Source organism: Phyllostomus discolor, chromosome 5 (genome assembly GCF_004126475.2).
Source record: "Phyllostomus discolor isolate MPI-MPIP mPhyDis1 chromosome 5, mPhyDis1.pri.v3, whole genome shotgun sequence".
NCBI classification, from domain to species: Eukaryota; Metazoa; Chordata; class Mammalia; order Chiroptera; family Phyllostomidae; genus Phyllostomus; species Phyllostomus discolor.
This window is the reverse complement of record NC_040907.2, coordinates 26,787,712-26,813,489: the sequence shown is the minus strand read 5'-3', so window position 1 is coordinate 26,813,489 and position 25,778 is coordinate 26,787,712. Positions and strand designations below refer to the sequence as shown.

The 25,778-nt window shown below is 41.6% G+C and overlaps 1 protein-coding gene across 3 annotated transcripts; it reads right to left on the bottom strand.

The window, feature by feature from the left end:
- Positions 1-36: 36 nt before the first annotated feature.
- CAP1 (cyclase associated actin cytoskeleton regulatory protein 1) lies at positions 37-25,286 on the bottom strand. Of its 3 annotated transcripts, none has more exons than XM_028513847.2 (13): positions 24,826-25,286; positions 12,094-12,218; positions 11,368-11,471; positions 9,808-9,885; positions 7,754-7,897; positions 7,568-7,653; positions 6,026-6,131; positions 4,479-4,656; positions 2,464-2,648; positions 2,166-2,289; positions 1,968-2,050; positions 1,498-1,641; positions 37-1,211 (listed from the first exon to the last, which is right to left on the bottom strand). In XM_028513847.2, the coding sequence occupies exons 2-13, from the start codon at positions 12,203-12,205 to the stop codon at positions 1,128-1,130; spliced, it is 1,428 nt and encodes a 475-aa protein (XP_028369648.1). In that variant the 5' UTR covers positions 12,206-12,218; positions 24,826-25,286; the 3' UTR covers positions 37-1,127. The 3 variants fall into 3 exon arrangements, with proteins under 3 accessions (XP_028369648.1, XP_028369647.1, XP_028369645.1); XM_028513846.2 differs by having other exon boundaries at positions 409-1,211; positions 24,808-25,008; XM_028513844.2 differs by lacking the exon at positions 24,826-25,286 and adding an exon at positions 24,808-24,824 and having other exon boundaries at positions 409-1,211; positions 12,094-12,215.
- Between the last annotated feature and the right edge of the window lie 492 nt (positions 25,287-25,778).

The following is a 25,778-nucleotide window of genomic DNA, read 5'->3' as shown; positions in this document are numbered from 1 at the left end:
TACATCTCTGTACAGCAATTATAGGTAAATACTAAGCAAGTTTGGTATTAATTTTATTCTATTTTCTGTATAACTTTAAGTACATAAAGGTTTATTTCTACAGGCCTCAGAAAATGGGTAGAAGTCACAGGACAATCTCTCTTCCCACCAAAAAAAAAGTTGCATATTTTGGTCTGTTTGTCCTAGGGGGAAAAACTGAAATTTACATTTGCAATGCTGTGCGAGATTCTTACATAAGACCTAAAACCAGCCTGCAGTAGAGATTTTAGTCCTTTGTTCAGGTGCCTGGACGGAAGCCAAAAGCTGTTTAGCACGACAAGGCAAAGGGGACAGTGAAGATGGATGACAGGCACCTAGCATGGAAGGAGGAAGGAATGCCCGATTGCTTGGAATGGTGTTTTTCCCCTCTCTTTTTAAGTCATTTCTATAGGAACGTGCTGGCACAGATCCCAGAGAAAGAAAGGGCCCAAGACTACTTTAACTGGCCTGGGAGCAGGGCACTGTCACAGCAGCCAGTATAGGAAAGCGTACTGTCTCAGGTTCAGGTGGAGCCAGGATGGAATGCAGAATGAAATGAATACTTGGAGGAAACAATTTTGCTTGGAATGCTAGATGGCCAAGCCTCAGCCTTTGGTCCAGTGCAACCCTTGCCTCAGTTGTCAACAGTGAAAAATTAGTCTGGTTAGAAGAACCACCTTGGGATCACACCAGCTTCTATTACCTTCATGTTCATTGTTAGGGAAAGATTAATTTGTGTGAACTTTCTGAGCTGTTAATTCCTGGGGACTGCGTTATTCTTCCCCCCAAACTGTTTATTGGTGGAATAATCCCCAAAGGCTGAAAGCTGAAACACACCAGTCCTGGTTTGCAGTTCCTTAAGAATGGACTGGAGGTGTGGTTAAGCTGATACGGAAAAGCTGCGCCTTCCTGCACAAGATCAACTGACCTGCTATCCCACCCAAATCTCAGCCTGAGGTATATTTCAGTGAAGGCAGGTAGCTGTGCTTCTCAAAGCAGAGAAGCAATTTAAGAGCAGAAAGGTAGAGGAAATCTAGAAAAGAACCGTCTTCATACAGATTTATCCCATGGTGTGAGGGGAGAGGGCAAAGAACCCAGTGGCACTTCGCTTATCCAGCAATTTCTGTCACTGTGGTGACCAATTTCTTTCCGTTCCATAGGGTCTTGAACTGCTCAGGGACAGGGAACTCATTCTGCAAATAAAGAAACAACATGTTGAAGTCTGAGCTAACAAATGGAAGTTGGGGTTTAATCTTAGACCTCTCTTCCAATGCTTGCTTCCATTACGCTCTGAGAGCAGGTAGGATGTAGTGAGAGAAACTCACCTGAAAAAGCATGGCCGTCACTGGCAGGCGGCACACCTTCCATGACTGGGTTTGACCCCTCAGTACAGAAAGTCTATCAACTAGCTTTGTCTAATGTAAGGAGTCTTCAGTCCCTTCTGTTTTTAGATCATACTAAAAAGATCAAGAAACTTACAAAGTCACCGCCTTCTGTAGGAATGAGGACATTCATCTCAGAAGATTTGGCACTGACTATCTCACAATCCAGGGAATTCTTGCTCAGGTAAACATGGCAGCCATCTGTTTTGTTGATGGAAATAGTTGGCACTTTACCCATTACCTGCAGAGAACACCAAGAACGTAAGTCCTAGCAGCTGGGGAGAACAATGGTAATTTGCAGGAAAAGCTTTCACTGTTTTACATGATTCAGCAACGACATAAGAAGCGCACAGGTGCTCAGCAGATACTGGATACTGAGGGCAGGCTGGGATGGGTGCTGGAAAGAGCTCACTCTAAGAGCCAGCTCCTCTCCTGCCACATCCAAAGCAGCTCAGCTTACAGACTTTGTAGAATCAGATTCCCACCCAGGCAACATCTGTGGGTCGGCTGTGTCTCTCTCAATTAATTCCTCAGGGACCAAAGGAAAGAGCCAAGATATTGAGTTACCTGAACTTTGACATCCCTACTATTGATTATCTCCACAATGCCCACCACATCATCGAACACCAGACCGAGTTTCTTACAGTTATCTAGGAGGAGAAAGGGAGCAAGTCAACGGTGTAACTTTAAAGAAAAGTAATATATTTAAGAATCTTAGGAACTCAGGCTCTAAAACAGAGCCTGCCTAGGACAACAAAAACTCACCTACTGTAATAGAGTTAATTTTGCCCTTGACTTGCAATGTCGTGTTAACACACTTGTATATGTAAGCCACCTGTTTCAGCTCTGTGTCGTCAATCACCAGGTTGGAAACATTCTCCTGATTTTCCTGTAAAAGAGATACCCCTTTTCAACAACCTCATCACTAAGCACACACCACCCCCCAGTTTACCCCAAATTTTCCTTCTTGAAATCTAAGCCAGAATGCTACATTCATTTGGCTGTGCTCTGTTGAAACCCTGTCCACTCCTTGTTTTCCTGGTCCTGGCATTTATTAACTCACCACTCTCCACTTTTTGCCCTCCAGTTCAAGTAGAGGTGGCTCCTTCTTTGTGGCTGGTTTATGGGACGGACTGACTCCTGGTTTAGGTGCAGAGAATGGTTTGGGGCCACTCCGTACTGGACCACTCTGAGCCTTCAGGGCAGGGTTCTTGTGAGTCTTCATGTCGTCAGATACATGTTTCAGGGCTGTAAGAACAATGAGCTGCCTTGTTTCTGTCCTTCATATCAGGGCTTCGGACTGAGGCAATAACTAACTTCTGCTATCAGAAGTTAGACTGATCCTTAACAAAAATGTCAAAAACTAGAGCCTTTGAAATGTTATCTCAAAACCAATTTTAGAGAAACACTTTCTTTTAAATGAGGAAATTTCTTTTAAAGATTTTATTTATTTACTTTTAGAGAGAGGGGAAGGGGAAAAGAGACGAGAAACATTGCTGTGCAAGAGATACATGGATGGGTTGCCTCTTGCACACCCCCAAATGGGGATCTGGCCGGCAACCCAGGTATGTGCCCTGACTGGGAATCAAACTGGCAACCTTTCAGTTCGCAGGCTGGTGCCGTACCAGCCAGGACTACAGATGCACTTTTATAATCTCTCTTCTACTCCAAGATTAACTTATATAGTTCCATTCAAAAAAATAAAACATGGTTGTATGGGGGGGAGGGGGGGAGTACGTAAATGGAGAGAAAAAGATCTAGAAAGACACATACCAAATATATACCCAAAAGAGATGTAGCCCTGGTTGATGTGGCTCAGTTGGTTGGAGCATAGTCCCATAAACCGAAAGGTCATGGGTTTGATTCCCAGTCAGAGCACATGGTTGCAGGTTCGGTCCAGTTCCCGGTCAGAGAGCAAGCAAGAAGCAACTGGTTGATGTTTCTCTCACACTGATGATCTTTCCCCCTCTCTCTCCCCCTCCCCTCCCCTCTCTAAAGATCAATAACCATGTCCTCAGATGAGGACTAAAAAAATAAAGAATATAGTTTTTAAAGCAACAGAGGAAGAAAAAGTAACACGTAACAGTAAAGAAAATTTATAAAAAGAAAAAAAATCCTTGCCCACAGCTAACCCACTGTCCCTCCAAATCAGTGTTAACATTTGAAACTCTCCTAGTAATTTCCTCTATTGATAGCTGCTTTTTATTTGGTTATAGCCATACACACTGTTCGATTTAGTTTAACCAGTTAATACTTTAATAAAAATTTTTCATGTTAATTTAGTCTCTAAAATGTTTTTTTTTGTTTTTGTTTTGTTTTTTATTTTAGGGAAAAGATTCCATTACTACCCTTAGTAGACTGTCCAACTCCTTGCTCCTGCTCCCAGACATGGCCCAACATACTATATAACCAACACTGAGTGGCTTTCTAGCTTTACCAGTTCTGGAGTTTTCTTAAACACTGTTTGGTTTACTATAGAAAGAGACTTAATGGCGGCACAGTATTTCACCAAGAGGACACACTATAGGTAACGATTTCCTTACTGTCAGATATTTAGGTTATAGCATTTTTTGTTACTATAAATAACATTATAAAACTTGTGATTTATTTTAGATATTTTTATAGGTAGATCCCTAAAAGAAGGCTGTCTAGTTTAGACTTCCACTTGCTGTATATAAGGATGTCTATTTTCTCTGTACCAATATTAGGTAATTCTTACGCAAATTTCCCATGACTATTTTATGTCCTCTGAGGAAATCAACCCCAACACAATGACATCCCAGACAGACCATGTAGTGACATGTAAAAAGCTCTAGGGAAAAACTGATGACACTATGCCTTGGCCTAGCATACCTCCTATGAGGTGGAGAGCTTCCCACATCTATAATCCCCTAATTTCCATTTCTGTTTAAGCCAACTTTGCTGTCCTTTTGGGCAACTTTAATATGACACCCCAAATTAATTATACCAGACACAACCAGAGTTCTAGTTATAGACTTGTCCAGTCTCTAGTTAGTAAGGTCTGACCCAAGCAAGCTACTTAGTATACCAACTCTTCTTGCCAAAGTATTCACCTACCATGTGTGATGCTCTCTCCCTGATTAATCTGCGCAAACAGTGCTGAGCGTGAAGCAGTGTCATCTGACCCTGAACTGGTAGGCATCGGTGGGGGAGGTGGGCCTGGTGGTGGGGGAGGAGGACCTGATCCAGCAGAGGGTCCAGATGGCAATCCACTCAGTTCTTTTGCCACAGGCCCCTGGAAAAATAAGTACAGACAACAGAGTCATCCTCTCTTCCCCTCCCTACCATTTCCAATCGGTTCCTACATGTGTCCAAGGTACACCGGGTACCCACTGTAGCTCCCTATCCAATAAAGCTTGGTTTTATTCCTTCTGACCACTTCCCAAGGATCCAACCCAGCTCTTTTCAACCTCGCATTTTTCCTTTGGCCTCTACCTAATTCCAGCTCTAAACCCATACTTCTAAAAATCTAAAGTGTATCACCAGTATCTCAGACTCAACAAGTCCAAGACTGAGTTCATCATCTCCTGCTCCTTCCCCTACCTGTGCAATTACCCCCTTGTCTCTATTTCAGTGAAAGACATTAGCACCCAAGCTTGACTGTTCAATCTTCTGAGTCTTTCAACCCCCTCAATCTCATTAAATCTTTCTTTTCTTTTGATTATATCTCCTGCAAATTCTTTTTTTTTAAGATTTTATTTATTTATTTCTAGAGAGGGAAGGGAGGGAGAAAGAAAAAGAGAGAAAAACATCAATGTGCGGTTGCTGGGGGTCATGGCCTGCAACCCAGGCATGTACCCTGACTGGGAATCGAACCTGCGACACTTTGGTTTGCAGCCCGCGCTCAATCCACTGAGCTACGCCAGCCAGGAGAGCAAATTCTTTTCTTTCAGCTCCTTAGCACCATGAGCACTTCCAGAGTCTGAGCATGTGCCCTTATTCCTAACCTATAAACTGAGACTCTCTTAAAGACAAACATGATCATTATCACTTTCTTACTCAAATATCTATGATAGTTATCACCTGTTATAAAGTCTAAAAGTCTCAACCTACCTTCCTTCTCTGCTTTTTCTCTTAAAAGTCCAACTATCACTCTTTATTGAAGCTGGAGATGACTAATGTCTCTATTTACTCTGTATTTATTTTGTTTAAGCTATGCTATTTGCTGGTATCCCCATTTCTCCCACTTCTCACTGGCCTTATAACTTGCAAAAAGTCTCAGATCAGAGTAAACCCCTTCAGTACAATTTCTCCCAGTGAGATTCATTCTTCTTTCTCATACTCTGTAGTGTATCTTTATTAAAGCATTTAGCCTGGTGATTCACGTTGGGGTTTTGTATCTATATTTTTAAGTTTCAAGAGAGCTGGGATAATGTAGCTCATTCATCTGTCTCCCCTCCAGCCCAATCACTATCCCTCACCCATGTTTACTTAAATTGAACAGAAATGAATATGCCTTCTCTAACCCTTGCTTTCTTTAGTCTTTCTTTTTTCCCCCTTTCCTTCTTTCCTTCTTTCTACCCTCCTCTTAAATCTTTGTGGTACCAAAGTCTAAGAAGCCTGTGGATCCTGTTTTGGACGGATAAAAGGGAGGATTCACTGACCGTTTTGCTCCAGGCCAGTCCGGTGGTATGGAACTCTTTAATGTAAGCCTGCAGCTCTGCCCATATACTCAAGTAAGTTTTGACCCAGTCCACATGCTTCTTATCCCTGGAAAATTTAAAGAATTCACCACAGTCAGGATACATCACAATAGTGATTCCATAACCCCTCCTTTCTGTGAGCTCACAGCCTCCTCCCTGGTGTTTCTTAGGCTATGCTCAATAGCAACTTTTCTATCATCACTAAGCTTTTCTTTTTTTAAAGCCATTCCCTAATTAGACTGAAGTCCATGAGGATAAAGACTTCAGATCATATCTCTTTCTCTTACAGCAGTATTCTTTAAACAACTTCTTTTAAGTAGCAAATGTTTTTCACAGACCTTAAGAAGAACCTAATACATAAAACTGATAAAAGCAGTCATTCTGTGCATGAACCCATAATAAAGGGGATCTCTTGAGCATCGCTATGGTACTCTAGGACTCCCAAGGCTATAGCCCAGTGCCTTATGTCAAAATATGCCCCTCCTCAAAAACAAAAAATTCCCTTTAGGAAGAACTCATCAGCATTAAATGATAGAAATAGTATTGCAGTATGATTCAAGTTTCCTCTCTTCTTATATATGAGTTGGAAGACTTTATGGTTATTTAGGATAAGTCCTAATTTCCTCAACTATAAAGTGATGGGGTATAATCAAAACATGTGACGCTTAATTCCAGGTTCCTGGAAGCACTGAGGAGGTGCCTGGTGTTCTGGGACATACTTCACACGCACAAAAGCATACTCCTTCATAGTAGTTACTTCACAAATGTTGGTTAACTGATGATGAACGGAAGAAAGAGAGGGTTTGGGTAGCTACGCAGCCCTACCTACAGTTATTCCATACAATGACTCCCCTTACTTAATACCTGCACTGGGTAGGCAGCCTTCCTCTCACTTTACCTGACCACATCAACAGTCAGGGTAATTTCCTAGTAAATCTCACTGAAAACTTTGCCACTGGGACAGCTGGAAATCCTCCACAACGGAACAAAACCTTATCTCAACTGGCTAATTAAAAGAAATTAGTTCAGGGGTATCAAACTCCTTTTCACTGGCGCCCATATCAGCCTTATTGTTACGTGCAAAGGGCTGAATATAATTGTAGGACTGTATAAGTGTAACTACTCCTTAACAGTTAAGCGAGAGCTCAGCGCTGCTACAGGGTAGAAACAAGGTGCTAGGCGAAATTCCACTAGTGGGCCTTGTGTTTGCCACCCCTGCAATAGTCCATTTTATCTTCAGCAAAATCTACTAAACCTGGAAGAGTATGCATTAAAAGACTAAAAGAGCCTCTACAAACCCTGGAGAAGCACAAGTAGAAGGATAAACACATCCTGCTTGCAAATGCACCTTGCATGAACCAGTTTCTACCAAACTTTCCAGAAAGCAGCCCTGAGATAGGAGAACCAACACAGCAGTCAAGGGCAGCCTTAACCCCAAAGCACTATGCTAGCAAGTATCTAGCTGGATTTGTTCCTTATCCTTTGAGGAATGGCTGGACTTACACATCTTTGTACTCCTTGAGGACTCGGTTTGTATAAAACATGGCGGCATCATTCATTTCTTTCACATAAGGACCAGGCTTGGGAGCCTAGAGAAAGAGAAGCTGTCAGTTACTCAGAGCCTGTCCAGCCCTATCCCTGTATCTTTTCATCCTATCCCTTCCCTCTCACAGAAGCTGCTGTGCTCACCATAGCCACCCAACCCAGGGCCTGGATACTTTCGCTGACAGCTGACAAGTGATTGAACAACTTGCTGCCTCGGTTCTTCTCCCGAAACGTTATCACTTCTTGGATCTGCTCTGAGATGGGAGCCAACAAATCAGAAAGCTTGTTCTAGAAAAAGATGCAGGAAAAGATTCACGTTAGAGTCTTTCTATAAAAGTTTTTATAGGTTGGTCAGCTGTGATTCTGAAGGGAAGAATTCTTTATGGACTACAGTGAACATCCAAATAAACTTTGTATTCACTGTGCACAGAGTCATATGGCTAAAATACTGCTTATCATCTCTTTTTCCTCACAGGGTTCCAACCGCTCAGGCTGGATTTTATGGTTCTTCATGATCAGGATTCATACTCTGGCTGTATCACAGAATTTTACCATTTCAGTCTCCTTTCTGTCGCACTAAACAGGAGATACTAGATCATTTCTGGGCTTTACTCATGATGGTCTATCCAAATGTTCTTCATGCTTCATGAGCAACAGCCCCTCCAACTCCAGCCACACTGGCCTCCTATGGCATTCATTGTCAGCATACCCATTTTTGGCACCGTATCACACCCCAGTACAAACTGTTAATGAATCCATGTGAATATGCTTTTGTCCCTCATTAATTCTTCAAAAACAAGGGTTTTGAATTAGCCCTTTTTTATAATCCTTATACCCTTCAACACACTGCTAGCCATATAGCAGCTGCTGAGTAGAGATCTGTTGAATAAAATGTAATTACAGGGTTCGGCAAGTGAGTAGGCAGCCTAGCAAAAAATAAATAAATAAATCTTGTGTTTGTGTTTTTATCCTTTCTCCAGAGCTCAGTTTCCTGAACACCTCAATTATCAGCTCTTAGCATGACAAAAGTCTAAAGCAGGAGTCAGCAAACTTTTTGTAAAGAGCCAAACAGTAAGCATTTCAAGGCTCTGCAAGCCATACAGTCTCTGTTGAAATTTCTCAACTCTGCCGTTGTAGTGCATAAAGCAGCAACAGACCACACATAAAAGAATGGACATGGCTGTGTTCCAAAAGAAATTCATTTACAAAATAGGTGGCAGACCAGATTTGGCCTGCGGGCTGTTGTTTACCAGTCCCTAGTCTAAAGCAAGGGAAATAAAACAGTGTCTCAGCTGCCTGTTTTGTTTTAAAGAAGAGGTTTAAACAAAATGCCTTAACCATTCAAGACAAATTAATAATTAGCTGCCAATATATTTAACATTATCTTATGCTATTTTTTATATTATTTAGACATGCAGAGGGTCAAAGGTTTTAGTACAACATTACTTCCCCCTGCCCGGGAAAAGACAAATGTAAAAAGACAGAAGAAAACTAAAATCTTTGGCTCCAAGAAAAATCTAAACTTTCTCTAATTCATTTCTACACCTTGGCAGCATAAAATTTGGAGGTAGAAGTAGTTAAAGGGGAGAAAGCAGTAATTTAAAAGTTTTAGAATCTCCAGAGCATTATTAGAGCCCATTTCACAGTGAAGCAAGAGAACCACTCTTTGTACCCAAAGGGCTTAAGGGACAGTGTGATGAATTTAGCTTTGACCAAGAGGCTAAAAAAAGAGGCTGTATATTAAGGAAAGCAGCATGGCTTTCCATATGGAGCATACCCACATCTTTCCCCACCTCCTCCCCACAGGCACCATTTTCCTTACCTCTCTCTCTCTCCCCTAAGCTCCAAGGGCCCTTCTTTTGCCTCTGTAACTCGTTTCCTGAGCCCATTTCTTCTACGGCTCACTTTTTCTACCTCTGTGACTTTCTAAATAAATGTTCTCTTAAAAATGGGGCGGGGGTGGGGGAGACAAACAGCAAACTCCCAGGGGTAACTACAATCCTAGGTAAAATGAAAGGCTAGTAGAGCCCAATAAATACTCAATGGCCACTCCCAGAGTCTGACTCTACTGCTGGAAATTGGTGTGTTCATACATGAGGCTGGTAGGTTTATTCTAGCATGTTGTGACAATGCAGCAGAAATCTCTCAACTTCTCCTAAGCATCAAACCAAAACAAAACCAACTGGTAGTGAACTTACACCTGCTGGCTGCTGACACTGAGAGGCTGTAACCAAGAGAGCTCGTTCCAACTTCAGACCTGTATGGACCATCTCCGCCTGCCGGAAAGGAAAAGAATCAGCTCTCAATGACACATTACAGCTCAAGAGGTACTGATAAGAATAACCTGAAACCTCCACTTCCATGTACTTTGGTAGTAACCCAGGCACTCCACATTGCTTTCCTCAGGTATTCCAGATTCCAGGGACTGATAGCAGAATTATATATACAACTGTTCCTATTGGAACTAATCAGGGATGCATATCTAGGAAACGAAGATAATGAGGGCTAACCTTAGTGAAATCAAATTAGCAAATGCACATGCAGTGTGATATGAAGTTCACTGAAAAATCCCTCCTGCATCTCATCACCAAAAACCAGACAGAAATAAAGGCAAAGGCCTACATTTATGCCTAAATTCTCCAGGCATTTACTCCTTGAGGTTAAAGCTGTTTCTCAAATGTTGGATCATGATCCACTCATAGGTAACTAATTGAATCAACTTAGTGAGCCATAACCTGTACTTTATTAAATGAAGTAGATCAAAATAAAACAGGAAGTACAGTACATCAACTTGAAATTATTTCCCCTCAAAAAGTGCAGTACAGGTACTATAAGCACTATTTTGTGAAACATATGTTACAAATATGTATTTTCTTATTTAGGGTCATAGTCAAAAAATGTTTAAAAAACATGGGGCTATAAGCACTATTAAAACATAAAAATTCAAGTAAGGTAATCTTTTTCTTCTGGACTTGCATTTTTAAAATATAAAAGTATGTGTTTTCATTTTTTTTCAAATGTTACAGACTGTATAAAGTAAAAATGCAAGCCCCCAGCACTCCTACCTAAGTCCCAGTTCCACTCCCCAGAGCTAACACTCTGCTAACAGATGGTATATAAGAGGCTCAAAATAGATCTTCAAAGATCAAGCAAGCAATCCTGCTGAAGGGCCAGGAAGATCACAAACATGGTTACTGCTTACAATGAATCACTTGGAAGACTAGCAAGAAGAGTTTGGGTCCCAAAGAGAGAATAAATATATATGTGAGTGTGGGGTGGTGGTGACGACGTTGGTGGCAGCACATGCAGGGAAGTGGGTGGAATAGAACCTGTTATTGTCTACTTTATACTCTTGCTGTGGGACAAGTGAAAATAACTCACATTAGCATAACCAATAACTATAAAGCACAGTTTCAGAAATGCTAAGTCATGACAATGACTCTTTTGAATAAGGCCTGGTTACATAACACATTGGGATGAGACTGGTAGCAGTTCTCCCTACAAAGATGAACTGAGCCATGTTTTATGCACAAAGCAAGTTATCTGTATAAAAGAAGCCCACACAGATTATGTGATAAAAGCAGGGGGCCTAGAAAAATCTGAGGAACAGTTTCAGTGCCTGGACTGAACCCTAGGCAAGAGTTGGCTAGAAAGGAGCCAAGAACCTTGCAAGAGGCTCTTAAACCAAGGATGATCAGGATTTGAAGAAAGCCATTAGTACGTTTTAAAAGAGGGAAAAATGGGCCAAACATCCTTACGTGTTTTTGTACATCTCCTCCAATCTCTTTACTGATCTTCAGGTACTCTGCCACAGGACCAGCAAGCAGTGAGTCAAAGGCTTGCACATAAGGAACTGCTCCGGCTGCAGACAGACCCACCACAAACAATCAGTTATGCAGCAGAAACTCAATGATTTGTTAAAAGGCACTTCCATATGAAACTGGAGAGGCAAGGCTACCCAGTAACAGAATACTAGAACATGAGTCAGGAAACCTAGGTTCCAGTTCCAACACCAATGCTAACTGGTTGTGTTCCCTTAACTAAGACCTTTTTCCTCTCTGAGCTTAATTTTATACATAAAATGAAAATAAACATAATGATCCCCAAGGTTTCTTTTGGCTCCAACATTCCATGATTCAGTTGGGGCATATGCCAAACAGCCAATTTGCCAATTATTTTCAGAGAGAAAATTTTAACATCACTTGTCATTTGTCTTACACTGGAGTCATTCTGCTAAAGAAAGAACAGGAAATAGCACACAAGCAGGAAGTTCTTGCATTAAAATAACTTAACCACAGGCCTCTCTGCACAAGTCACTTCCTCCCTTATCTGTTCACAGCAATTCGAATAACAGGCAATGAACTTTCTAGACTAAGCATTTTGGGAAGTTAGCTCCAAAGGAGAGAATACACTGTGACAGAAAACTTCAGGCCAAGACACTGAGTCTTCACTCAAAGTATTCTGCTGAACTGAGCACTGCTTACCTTTGGGAGCATTGTCTCCGTGCCCACAGTGCATGTCAGAGGCATGGGATACTGCCTCCAGGCGGCCCACGGCCCTCTCCAATCTCTCTACCAGATTTTGCATGTCAGCCATAATGTACCACCACCTGTTGAAACAGATCACATGTCATTTTTGTTTTATTTTTTATTTTTTTGCTGGGGAATGACTGCAGGACTGCCCTGGCTGAGGAGGAGGAGGAGGAGGAAGCCGAGGGAGGGTAGGCCCTGCTGCGTGGCCGCCAGCTGCCTCCGCCTGCTAGGCCCTTGCCCTTGGCGGCGGACCGGTAAGGCTAAGGGTACAGGTACGAGTAGGTGGCACACGCTGGGTACATGTAATCATCCCCCAGGGAAGCCATAAGCACAGCCCCTCATTTTTGTTTTAATATTACGCACATACCTAAGGGGAAAAGACAGTACTATTTGTGGTGAAGAGGATGCCAATTCTGAGGAACAGAATCATTTAATAATAAAATAAGATGGAAAAGTAGTCCAGCATGTTTGCAAAATCATAAAGACCTCATTAAACAAGAGAACTACCCAGGAAAAGGTATTCACTGAAAGCAAATTTTACTCAAATATTTACTGAATATTTATGATACCACAACATTTCGAATTTACAAAGTATAGTCAAATTTATTATCTTAGTTTGTGCCTTTCAAAAGGTATTCAGGCACAGAAGGAAAATTATTACACTCTTAACAATAGGAAACTTAATTTCAAGGAAGTTAAGTGACTTGCCTATGATCACATGATGAGATAATAGGGAAGCCAGTACTCAAATTCAAGCCTGGCTCTAACTTCAGTGTTTTTCCTACATCTTGCTGCCTGCACATGAATGCCCCAAACCAAGATGAATAAGATATAATCATGCCCTCAATAACTTATAATTAATACAGGGCACTTGACATGCACATTAACTAACAACTGTAAAATAGGAAAAAAAATTTCAGGTGACCTAAGAGTAACAGGATTTCAGAGAAGAGAACAGCTGAAAGGATCTGATAAGCACAGCATGGAGAAGCTGCCACTTGAGTCAGGCTTCAGGTAAGAATGGGTGGGATCTGGATATGAGGTAGGGGAGAACAGACACATCCAGCAGAGCTTCTTTCAGATCTTTCGCAAGTACTAATTTATCTGAACTAGCCTCATTCAGTCCACTAGCCTACAGACAGTATGTTCCACCAGAGAAGGGACCTCCTCTGACTTGTTCCCTATTATGCTCTACCATCCAGACCACTGACAGGTAGAAGATGTTCAATAAACATTTATGAAATTAATGTACCTGAAGTATAGCACCCCAAAACTCCAATGGACACGTGTTCTGAAAGCTGCCCACACTATATACATAAATAAATGTTAAATGTTATCAAATACATAAAATGCTTGATATCATAACTAATCTCATAAATATCAGTGACATTTCAATCAAAGTAGTCTTGACTTGGAGATATTTCAAGTCTTGACTTGAATCCATTTCGAAGCATTAATTAGTTCAGGTAACTGAAGCAGAATTGACTCAACTCCCTGGAAGCTGCCTAAAATGACCATAGCAATTACAATTCCCCCAAAGGTGACATGCCAGAGTATCTCAACTTAACACACTGTCCTTCCTGTGGAAGAGATAAGCAGCTCACAAGATAAAGTATCCCTGTTATTTCTTTTCTATGTATGCACTCTGGTCTCTCTGGGCCCCATGAGTTGCCAGAAAATGTTGTTTAAAAGAGATCAAAGGAAAAAATGAGAATGAAAACCAAATAAACCTTTCCATTCCTGGGCCTGGAGATGCAGCAGAAGCTTCTAACTCTCTGCTCTACTCATAGATGGAGAAGACTAGAAGCAGCCAATATATCTCCCTTATGTTATGATGCCTATGCTGCATACTGTCCAGGGACAAACTCACATACAATCTACCATACTTGATAAATCACAAGGGAAAAAGCAGCACATGCAATAAACTACCAAGCTATCTTCCAGTAACAAACAGCACCTGCTCTAAAACATTTTCCCTTCATACACAATGGAAGCTACAGGTTGAGACTGGTGTTAACATGGAAACACAATACAAATGTCTCTAGAGACTGCCAGGGTTGGTGAACACTTACCAATCTTAAACGCTTAATACAGCTTCATAGGGTTTTGGCTCCTTTTTCCCTTTTCACGTATGTTTTAATTGCTATATAAGCTACAGTTCTGCTGTCTAACTTAAGCAAAAGGAAAAGGGCAATACAGCTATCATTTATAGCTAATCTCATCCTACCACTAACCAAATATAGAACAACACCTACTTTTTTGTTCTTGGTGGCGACGAAATGTGAGATATGGGAAAGAATGTCCAGAACTGAAGGGACCAAAAAACATGCCTTGTCTCATTATCTTCCCACACATTCACATTCTTTAGGTGGTTGGTCACGTCCACTCCCAAACTTTCCACTATCATTACTGTAGCACCACCCAGCCTGCTTGCCGAGTGGTACCACCACAACCACCTACGGGCCAACAACTCCCAGAGCAGCATATCCAGTGCAGGCCACTCTTCTAGGACTCAGAATTTTAGCTCCAGCTTCTTCCTAGACATCTACACATGGATGTCCCAAAGGCATCTCAAGATGGAATGTCTGAAACAGAACTCATCATCTTCCCACCCTCAAGCCCCACAGTCTCAGTAATCCAACACTACCATCAATCACCTGACTAAGCTAGTAACCGGGGAACTGCTGGGCAGTAAGTATAGTGGGTTAAGAGCATTGTCTTTAGAGAAGTCAGACAGATCAGGGTTTGCATCATAACAGCACTCACTGGCCCTGTGACTATACATGTTACCAGTCTTTCTGAGCCTCAACTTCCTTATCTGTGTAATGGAGACAACAATACAAAATTCAAAAGGCTGCCATGCAAATAAAGAGGAAATAGCTGTACGGATACTTGGCTCAGTCATAAAAAATAGTAAGAATTCCCTAAGTGTTAACTAAATTATCTTCTCTACTCCCCAAATCTAATCAGTCATTGAAATCCACCAGCTCCATCTTGCATGTCTCTTTAAATAATTACCCTTCCCTTCATCCTGATTGATGAAAATTAAGTCTTTGTGACTCTGCCTATATTCCTGCAATAACCTCCTTGCCAGCCTCCCCTAATTCCAGTAATACACTTTCTTTATCCAGTCTCCGTATTATTGTACCACAGTGATCCCTCTTAAATGCAAATGTAATTATGACAGTCTTTTATTTTTATTTTAATACTATTCAGAGTAAAGTCCAAACAAGGTTTCCATAATCTGGTCCTGCTTTAAGCCTACCACTCCTTCAGTTTTATCTCTTGCCACACCTTTTCTCAGCACACCACAGTAATCCAGGACAATTTGCATTTTCCAGAAAGAGTCATGCTTTCTCTCACTTCCAAGCCTTTATAATGCTATCATCTTTGCTTGGTTGCTTTCCCTTCCCAATTTGCCCCAGTCTCAGAACTCCTACTGCTTTCTAAGACTCACCTAAGGTGTTGCCTTCTCCAGGAAGCTTTTCTAGTTAGGCCTGCTTTCCCCCCTCTCTGCAACTCCTATCACTCGTTAAGTCTTAGGTAAGGTATCACCTCCTCAAGGAGCATTTCCAGTGTGTGCTCCCACGACACTGCACTCATCTCTACCACACATTTAACACACAGGTTTGAAATCACTTACTTAAAGTCAATAGGCAATTAACCACCCTAGGGCAGGAACCAGGTCTTGTCTTTGTGATTCCAGTACTACAGATGTACTAGGCGCTCTAAACACTAGTTGGTCTAAGCGTTCTTAGAGGGGGGGAAAAATAACAATAATGGCCTTTATGCTTTCTACCCTCAAGTTTGGCTGCCTTCTCTCTATAACAGATTTGGGAAGAAGTTGTTTTTTCTCCCTTTTCTTGTCTTGTTTGCTTGTCTGCTTTAGGATCTTACAAACACCCTGATCTTTCAAATAAATTCTGCCTTCTTGGGCAAAAACATCACATTGCTATAGATATCTTCAAACCAACTCTACAGGAAAATAAGTTTGTTTATTAGATTATATAACATTAATTTAAAATAATACTCCCTATTGCTATGCTTTATATCACCTATCTGTTGCTTCTTTTAAGACTTCATTTTTTAAAAAAGACTTAATTCTATGAGGTATATTATGAAAATATTGATCCCCCTCTTTAGAATGAAGAAACTGACACAAGTGAAAAAGCCTGCCAGGTATCAACCAATCAGTGGGCAGGGAACCTAGGTATGGAGCACAAATTTTCTGAATCCTAGTCTGAGTCTCTTCCCACTGCCTCACATAGCTTTTAAGCACTTAAGTGACTATGTGGTTCATCAGAGCATCCAATCTGCACAGCTTGCTGAGCACAGTACTGTGAATTCAAGGCCTCTTTATGGTGTCTTTAGTTACATTATTAGTAGCTTTCAATTTTCTCCATAGAGGCCAGTATTTCTCACACTTAGGCTAGATGACATATGTCTGGAAGGCAAATGTTTAAAATAAGGGTTTTCCCAAAAATTACAGAATTGCAAGAGCAGAAAAGTCTACCTAATATTGTCCCTTACCAATTCTGATTAACAATAGCCAAGAACTGTATATAAGCTTCATAAATAAATATACAGATTCCCAACTATTTAAGCATTTATCATAAAAGCTTCAGAAAGAGAGGTGGTCCTAATTATACAAACCCAAATAAAACTAGGATTCAGGAGACCAAGGTCTGAGTCCCAACTCTGCCACATATTAACTGTATTACTTCAAGGCAGCCATTTAATGGATCCTCACCTAGCACAGAGATGTAAGGATTGAAGGAGTACATTTTATAGATAGTTACTTTGGGAGCCTTCAAATGCGTTCAAATGTAAACTGTTATTGCATACTGTGTGCTAGAATGCAAACCTCCAGGAGGAGGGATATTTGTCCATTCTCTTCCTCTCAACCCCAGCCCCATTCATTTGCAGCATATTAAAAAACCTCACACACAGAAGATGCTCATAAAATGAAAATGCTTAGCACTGTGGCAGCTACTGAAGAAATAGAAGACACATGATCTCTGTCATCCAGAAGCTTTTACTCTTATTGAGAAGGACAACGCAGATGAAATGTCAATGTAATAAATACTGAAGACTGTATTTTTAGAGATTATCCCAACTTCACCTGAATCAGGGAACATCAGAGTATCAGACTTTATACTAAAACTTTTTCTTTGAAGAATATTGTATGCTTCTGAATTATATAGTGTAAATGACTATGAGAGCTCAGAAGTCAATGAGGACTGAAGGCAATCTGGTTTCTGAAGGGAAGTGGGGCATCTTGCTAGAAAAGGTCAAAGAAAAAAAGGAAGATATTCCAGAGCATTCAGAAGCAAAGAGAGAACAAGGAGGCTACATAGAGAAAGTACAAGCAAGTTAGCCTGCATAGACCATGCAGCATGAAGTATCATAGGAAATAAGACTGGATAAGTTATGGAGGGCAACGAAAGCCATGCAGTATTTGATGTTGTGATGACTGTAAAGCCATTTAAGAATTTTGAGTGAAGGAATAATACAATGAAAGCAAAATTTTACAAATAGTGTCTGATAAACAGAATGGGATATGGAAAAAATGGAAGATACCAGGGTCTAAGTTAGGTTGAAAACTAGTGTTCATCGTAAAATAAGGAGGTCACTACAAAAAATGTTTTTTATATTTCAAAGTTAAAAATCCACAACATCTAGCGTCTAACCAGGTATTAGAAACCAAATGAAAAGAATCAATTAACCTACAAATAATTAGTTTTAGGCAACTAAGAGACCAGTACCTGAATTGAGTGTTAATGAAAATTTAAAAGAATGGTAAAACAGTATTTCTACACTAAGGGAGTCTGGCAGGACAAACAAAGCTACCTTCCACTGAAGCACTGGCTCTCAAGATTATTAATAGGGAGTGTAGAAATCATCTTGTAAAAATACCATCTGATGCCAGAACAGTCCTTTCAACATTCCCAGCAGTTAGTCAGGTAGCCTCTGTCTCAAATGCCTTCAGTGCAGAGAACCCAAGACTTCTGGAAGCAGCCCACTACATTCAGACAGCTCAAAGTATTTAAAAGTTCTTCCTTATATGGAGGCAAAATTGGCTTCCCTGCAACTTCCACCCACTGATCTTGGTTCGCCCTTGGAGGTCACACAAAACAAGTGTGCATTAAACACAGAACAACTAATAACTGTGTAGCACTGACTACTGAGTACAGTGGCATTCAGAGAAGGGAGTCCAAGTTGACTCCAGAGATGCAAACCCAGTTGCCTAAGAGAATGAGGACACTATTAACAGAAACATGTTCTACAATGTTCCAGTTAGGGCGAAAAGACAAGGTCAGTTTTGGATATGCAAAGTGTGAAGAGATGAAGCTTCCAGTAGAAATGTCTGGTAAGTAGTAAGAAATAAAGCTTGGGGAAGGATCAAGGATGGAGAGCAACATCTGCAAGTCATCAGCAAAGAAATGAATAGGCTATTGGAGGGATATCATGCAGAGCAAAAAGAAACTAGAACCTTGATTCTCCAGCAATTTCTTTTGTGGTCTGAAATCCAGATAAATCAGAAATGGCTAGGGATATCTGTCAAAGCTGCTTCATACTCTCTCATCATTCTGATAATTCAAGCAACCCAATTCCTTCTGCCTATTCAAGGAAATGATCCAGAAGTAAATGGAACCAGGTTACTCCTGCAGTTCTTGTCTCATCTTATCAGGCAATTAAGCCAGTTGTATGAATTTCTATGAGTAGGAAGTTGCTACGCTTAAAATGTTTTCTACTTTGTCTGGTTGTTGTTCCTTTAAGTCATAACCTTAAGAGAAAATGAAAAGAAAGAAACTATACAGGTCAGCCTGTATTCTATGGTAGTACAACTGATCTGTTTCAAAATGCTTATCTTGGCCTTGACTTTGTAATTCTCTTCCTTAGATGTTATCCTAAGAAAGTAATCCCAATATGGGAAAAATGATAGGTGGGAAGATGTTCACTACCGTGTTAGCTTAGACTTCTGATTATAGCGGAATAGCTAAATGCACTGTGGAAAAGAAAACAAAATTTAAAGTATTTGTCACATCAGAGTGATGAGGTTTTGAATAATTTGCTCCTCTGCCTTCCAAACTTTCTTTAACAAAGTTATATAATTTGTTGCCCTGCCTGGTGTAGCTTAGTGGATTAAGTACTGGCCTGTAATCTGAAAGGTCACTGGTTCGGTTCCCAGTCAGGGCACATGCCTGGGTTGCTGGCCAGGTCCCCAGCTGGGGGGTGTGGGAGAGGCAACTGATTGCACATCGTTTCTCTCCCTTTCTTTCTCTCTCCTTACCCCTCTCTCTAAAATAAATAAATAAAAATAAACTGTTCCTGCCTTTCTAAAAGCATTTTTAAAAAGAGCAAAAAAAGAAAAGAAAGTTCTATAATTTCTTTATAATGAAAACAAAAGAGCTCCACTTGGCCATATCTCTAAAAGCTACCACTGAGCTATAAGGCATTATTAGTTAGTTCTACTCCTAACAATATAGTAATTCTCAACACCAAGCTCTAACATGTCACAAAGCAAAACCTAGACATGCTAATAAGAGATACTTACAAGTTGGCTGTTTTCACCCAGAAACCAAAGAACAGACACCACTTTGCCCCAGTAAAGATGCCATCTAAATCTAACCCAAATCAGGAGCCACTGTTCTTCTCCAAGCATTTGGTTTCACTGATGAAACCAATGACATTTAGTGTCTGAGTCATTGCCACCTGAGGCTTAGATTAAGAGAAAGAAAGGTCTATCTTCTAGGGAGGGAAAGAATCCAATTCATAATCAGCACTAGTCTCCTGTTCCCTCCTTAACATGGTCCTCTATCTGAAACTCCAGGAGTGAGTAAAGCTAGTAATAGTGTACAAGCTGAAGTCAGACTTGGGAACTAGTGGTTTCAATGGTCTGGGGCAAACAGATAATTTTGTGTGGCAATGGGTTCCTCTCTCTCCATCTCTCTCTCTCTCTCTCTCTCTCTCTCTCTCTCTCTCACACACACACACACATTCAAGGATTACAAGGACTAATTGCTTAAGAGCATTTAGCAGGCATCTTTGATGTTGTATAAGGAAAAACTGCACTGGCTGATTTCAGCTGGGAAATTGCTTTAAACAGAACGGCATTTCCCATTCTCATACATAAAGATAGATTCAAGCATGCCATTTGTCCCTAGCCATGACTCAGCTACAATTAAATGTATGAAGATATGTGACTGTAAGTCTGTAATTAACTTAAATACAGGAATTTTTATGACCTCTGGAGGAAAAAAAAGAAAAAAAAAAACAAAAAAGGAAGCTCATTCCTTCCATGAAACATTTCAACTATAACTATTTTCCAGTCAGATGGAAAAGCCTGACATGACGAGTTTGGTAATGCAAGGTACACAAAGCTGTGTTGTACGTGGGGAATATTTTTACAGCCATGAATCTTTTCATGAATCTTTTTCTTCTTTATTATCAAGAAAAAATAGTTTCATGATAGATGCTGTAGCTACATTAAAGATGATAAAATTATAACGGTTTAATCAATCAAAATAAACATTGAGTACATCATAAACTATGTGCAATTTAAAATAAATGATGATCCCTGTCCACTAAACCAAACTGTCTAAATGTAGGCAACATGAACAAAACAGGAATTTATATATTTCCCAATATAGGGGGCATACCAGGTGTGGCAAAAGTAGGGTGCAGTTGTTTGTATGAAAAATAATAATTAATAAATAATCATACAAGAATAAACTGTTTCATGTACTCACAACTATAAACCTATCTTTTCCCCATCCTGTATAAATCTCCCAATTTTCACTGTCAACACAAAACTTTCTTCTAAGTGAGTGCCTAAAGCAGCAGTATTCCTCTATCAAGATCACATCCTCTGATGAAACAAAACAAAACAAACCAAAAAAGGCAAGTCCTTCAAGGACCACTCAGGAGTTCCTTGAATAAACACTAATTCTTGCCGTCTCAATGAAACACATGATTTGTTCATTGCAAGGTATCCAGTGCCTCTCATGTGCCTGCTAAGCATGGCCATGGAGCCTGCCCTCGAGAAATTAGCTGGATAAGACATTGTACAATTATGGCTATGATACTTTTAAACGCAGTGGTTCACATTCAGGGACAATTCTGTCCTCTGGGAAACATTTGGCACTGTCTGAAAACATTTTTGGTTGTCACAATTGAGGGAGTGCTACTGGCCTCTAATGGGTAGAGGCCAGAGATACTGCTAAAACCCTACAATGCACAGGAAAACCCCACAACAAAACATTATTCAGCCCAAAATGTCAACTGTGCCAAGGCTGAGAAACCCTGTCCTAAATGTAATGAGGAGCATAAGGGAAGTGCTACAGGCACAAATAAAATGCTAATATGGAAGTTTAGGACTTGCTAAATTAGAATGTCAATCTGCAACATCCAATGACAACTAATTAAGATAAGGGTCCTGTTGTGGAGAATTTTGTAAATCAGGCAATGGAGTTTAGACTTGATTCTTTGGCAATATGAAACCAATGAAGGGTAATGAGATGAAAATGACTCTTTTTAAGATTAGATTGGTTTGGTTGTGGTAGATAAGTTAAAGTATAGGCATGAAAGCCAGGTTAGTAGGAAGTAGAGAAAGAAACTGATGACGACAATTCAAAGGAATGATCACTAGGACCAGGTAAAACATGGCTTGATAATCCTCAGATTTTGAATCTCAGGATTAAATTTCAAACCAGAGTGTTCAACTTCCAATGACACTTTGCATTTGTTCTTTAAGTAAAATGAATCTTTAACTCACAATGCTTCATGGAAAACTGAAATGAGGAAGTCAATTTTTAAAGGCTCAGTACTGGTTAAAAAAATAATTGCAACTAAACAAAAGTATATGTAACCAAGATAAAGGGTGAGAACCAAGAAAAAAAATGAGAATAAAGATCACCCCTGAGTATGGAAACAAAACATTTTACAAACTAAGCAGCTAACCTCCTCAAGGCAAAAATATATTCACCAAATCTTAACAATACCAACATTTCAGTTTGCATGACAGGCTATACTCGTTAGTTGCTTCTTGTATGTGCCCTGTTGAAGGATCAAACACATGACCTTGGCATATGGGGACGATGCTCTAACCAACTGAGCTATCTGGCCAGGGCAGGGAATTTCTACAGAACTTTCTTTATGCTGGACTGCAGCAACTCATGCAATAAGCAAACTGCCAGTCACAGAATAAAATACAAATGCATTCAAACTAGGCATCAAAAGTCATTCATAACCTGGCAGGCATCTGTCTTTTTTCTGGTCTGATCTTCTGCTACAAACTCCAACTTCCAGTACTTCTCTGAACAACATGAACGCACTCCTGCCTCTACATCTTTGCTCTCGCTGTTCCCACTAGTCGGAATACTTTATTAGACATTTTTGCTTGGATGTGCTGCAAACACCTTGAATTCAATATGCCCAAAATTAATTTTCTTTTCGTGCTACTTCCCTAACTCATCCCTCCCTCTCACATTACCTATCTTGGTAAATGGTACCACCCAGTTCCCTAAGCCATAAAACCAGGCAATCACCCCAGACTACTTTTATTTCCTCACTCCTATCAGCAATCAGCCTCCAGTTCTATGGACTCCGTGTTTTTAATATCACTCGAATCTGATTCCTCTCCTCCTTTCCACTGTCATTGTCTTAGTTCAAGTCAAGATCATGGCAACAGCTTCCAACCACTGGTCTACTTCCTCATCATATCTCTTCCCATTAGACAGACAGACTTTCTAAAACATAAATCTGACTACATCATTTTCCTGCATAAAACCCTTCAAAGTCTCCCCATAGCTTTCAGGGTCAAATCCAAATTCCTTAGCATGGTTTACAAGATCTTCATATTTGACCCCCACCACTTCCCATTTCCTCACTTCTCCAAGCATTACTAGAATTACAGTCTCATTGAACTAGTCATGTCTTTCATATGTCCAGATTTTCCAGATTCACCACATGGCTAAGACTTAGCCTCCCATTTTCCCCTCAAAGCCTGAAAACCTGGCTCAGATATCATTCCTCTATTGTCTCATAACCCTGAGCTCACAGTACTCTAAAACATTACAAGCCATCCCTCCCCCACTCCATGAGAACAACTGTATGCTTTGCAACCAGGGCCAAAAGCCTCATTTAATATGTGCCTCACACATATTAAAGGCTCAAGAAGTAATTGCATGACAGATGTGCTGGGCTGCCCCGCTTTTCACTTTAACAGGGACCCCTACAAAAAACTTCAGCTGACACAGTTCTGATACTAACCTCTGCTTTAAAAGGTTGTCATGCTCTCTTCATCGAGCTCACTGCTATTCGTCCTTCAAAATTCATCTTACACTTTCTGCAGAAGGGATTTTCCTGAGCCCTGTGTTCCATACTTCCATAGTTCTCTGTTGTTCTTTCCTAAGACTCATCACATTAATAACTACTTTTTTTAAAAAAAAAGGTTTTAGTTACTTATTCTGAGAGGGAAGGGGAAGAGAGAGAGGGAGAGAAACATCCATGTTCCCCCTTGGGGGGAACTGAACTTGTTTCCCCCAAGTTCAGTCTGTGTGAGAGAAACATTGATTGGTTACTTCTCTAACGTGCCCTGACTGGGACCTAGCCTGCAACCCAGGCATGTGCCCTGACCAGGAATCAACCTGTGACCTTTTGCTTTGTGAGATAATGCCCAACCAACTGAGTTACACCGGTCAGGGCTATAACCACTTCTTAAACATCTCTGCAAACAGTTAGCTCCCTGATGAAAGCCTCTAGCTGGTTGTTTCAAAACTGCATTCCCTGATGTGGCAGAGTGCCTGAGACAGAATAAACACATTTGTACTAAATTTAATTCTGTGAGGTGCATAGAGATCTCCACTCAAAAGATTTTTAAATAAATGACTTAAAAATAGGTTAAATAAGGCCTCTATAGCCTTTAGCTGTGAGACGAGACCAAAGCTGAGCCATCTGATTTCAGCACCAGAAGTATGCAACACCTTCAATAAAGTTAACTTGACTATTCAGAATAAGAGCAACAGACTAGGTGGAAGAGAAGACTCACCGAGCGCAAATACATGAACCTGCACCACCTTCCCCTCTCTTTTTAAAAACTCCCCAGGCATTCCAAACACGCTGCATTACAAAAAAGAAAAAGGAAGTTCCAAGCAGCCTTTACCTTGGTGGCCTCTCACTTGCAGTTGCCCAAGAAAGGACACCTACCGAAAGACCGCTCCAAGACGGAGAGGTTCCCTGGACATGAACGTGAGAAGGATCTGGGGCTTAGATTTAAGTAACTTAAGTCATTATTCTAATTCTTTCCCTCATTCGCTATGTGATCGTAGACCAGCCTCTTCTTTCTGGGATCAATTTACCCATCCGTGCAATGGTTCCTTTCAGTTAGGACACCTTAGAAATCAGGCTTCCGCTGAGAATGATGACCGGGTCTGAGAAACCAAGCGCAAGGGCCTCTCCAGTAAACCCCGATTCAGTTGGTCACCCCGGCCCCACCTCAAGAGACCGCGCCCAGGATCCCAGGTCGGCCTGAGGGCCTCCGCCCCAGCCCCCTCAGCAAGGTGCACTACGAGCGCATAGGCCAGAAACGTAGGCCATTAACCGCAATAGGGGTCAGTGGGTCGCGGAGGGGATCCTAGTCCCTACCCGGCAGCAGACCCTCACCTCGGAGCTCTCCCTCACCTCCGGACAGCGAACAGCCGCTCTCCACTTCCGGCAAGAACCGCCCAGCAACCTCCGCGCGACCCACTTCCGGGCCCTCACTGGGCGCGGCACCCCCACCGGAAATGAACGGCCGGCTGAAACAGCTGTCTATAGAAGGGCCGGAGAGGAAGTGTGTCTGCCCCGCTCGCGACTCCACCCCCTATTCACCACACCCGGGAGACTATTCGCTAGCCCGGAGGGCACAAGCGGGAGGCCCCGCCCCCAGGACGGAAGCTACCCTGAGGGCGTGCTCTAGGCTAGTCACGCCTCCTTCAACCGATGGGACCAATGAAGGGACAAAACTAAAGGCTAAACTCCACCTCCGGAGAAGGAGGACAGGTGAGTGGTTAACTCTCCTGTCATTTTGGGCCCAATGGCAAAGGCCGGTTTCTCTTAACGGCGGTCCGAAAATGGTCTGAAAGGGTAGGTTTTTCTGCGTGACTATAGAGGCTAAATTCTGCCTCCCTCTTGGCATGCGTACCTCGGGGTTCCTCCTTTGTGACGTAGAGAGGTCGTTGTCCTTAAACAGTGTGCTGAGAGGGCCTGCAGAAGCTGGGTATACGGAAAGGGTGGGTGAGCGTGGGGGGCTCAGCCTCGGGTTTCGGAGCGTGCCCGCCACTGCCTTGCTCGCTTGCTCTGCCTGCGCTGGGTAGGTAGAAGAAGCTCTCCCCACTTCCTGTTTGTTCGGTGCTATCTGTGACCATAGATGGTCAGGTCTGGGACCTCACCGAAGCTTCCGCCCCGCGGTTTTGGAGTCCTTCCTCCGGCACGTAGGGTGTGGTCTCTGAGAATAAAGCGAGCGGAATTAGAGGAGATGCTGCTCCACTCTACTGAAACGCGGCCTCTGAAGCAGCGTCTCCCCATGCTGGGCGTGCCCAGACAGCTGCCACTCGGTTCACGGAAGGTTCTGCACGGTGGCTGCACCCCGCAGG

Coding starts and splice junctions, on each gene's coding strand:
- CAP1 (XM_028513847.2), bottom strand. CDS start 12,205: ATGGCTGACATGCAAAATCTGGTAGAGAGATTGGAGAGGGCCGTGGGC. Junction 7,654..7,753: donor CCCTGGGTTGGGTGGCTATG/GTGAGCACAGCA, acceptor CTCTTTCTCTAG/GCTCCCAAGCCTGGTCCTTA. Junction 1,212..1,497: donor CTACAGAAGGCGGTGACTTT/GTAAGTTTCTTG, acceptor CTTTATTTGCAG/AATGAGTTCCCTGTCCCTGA.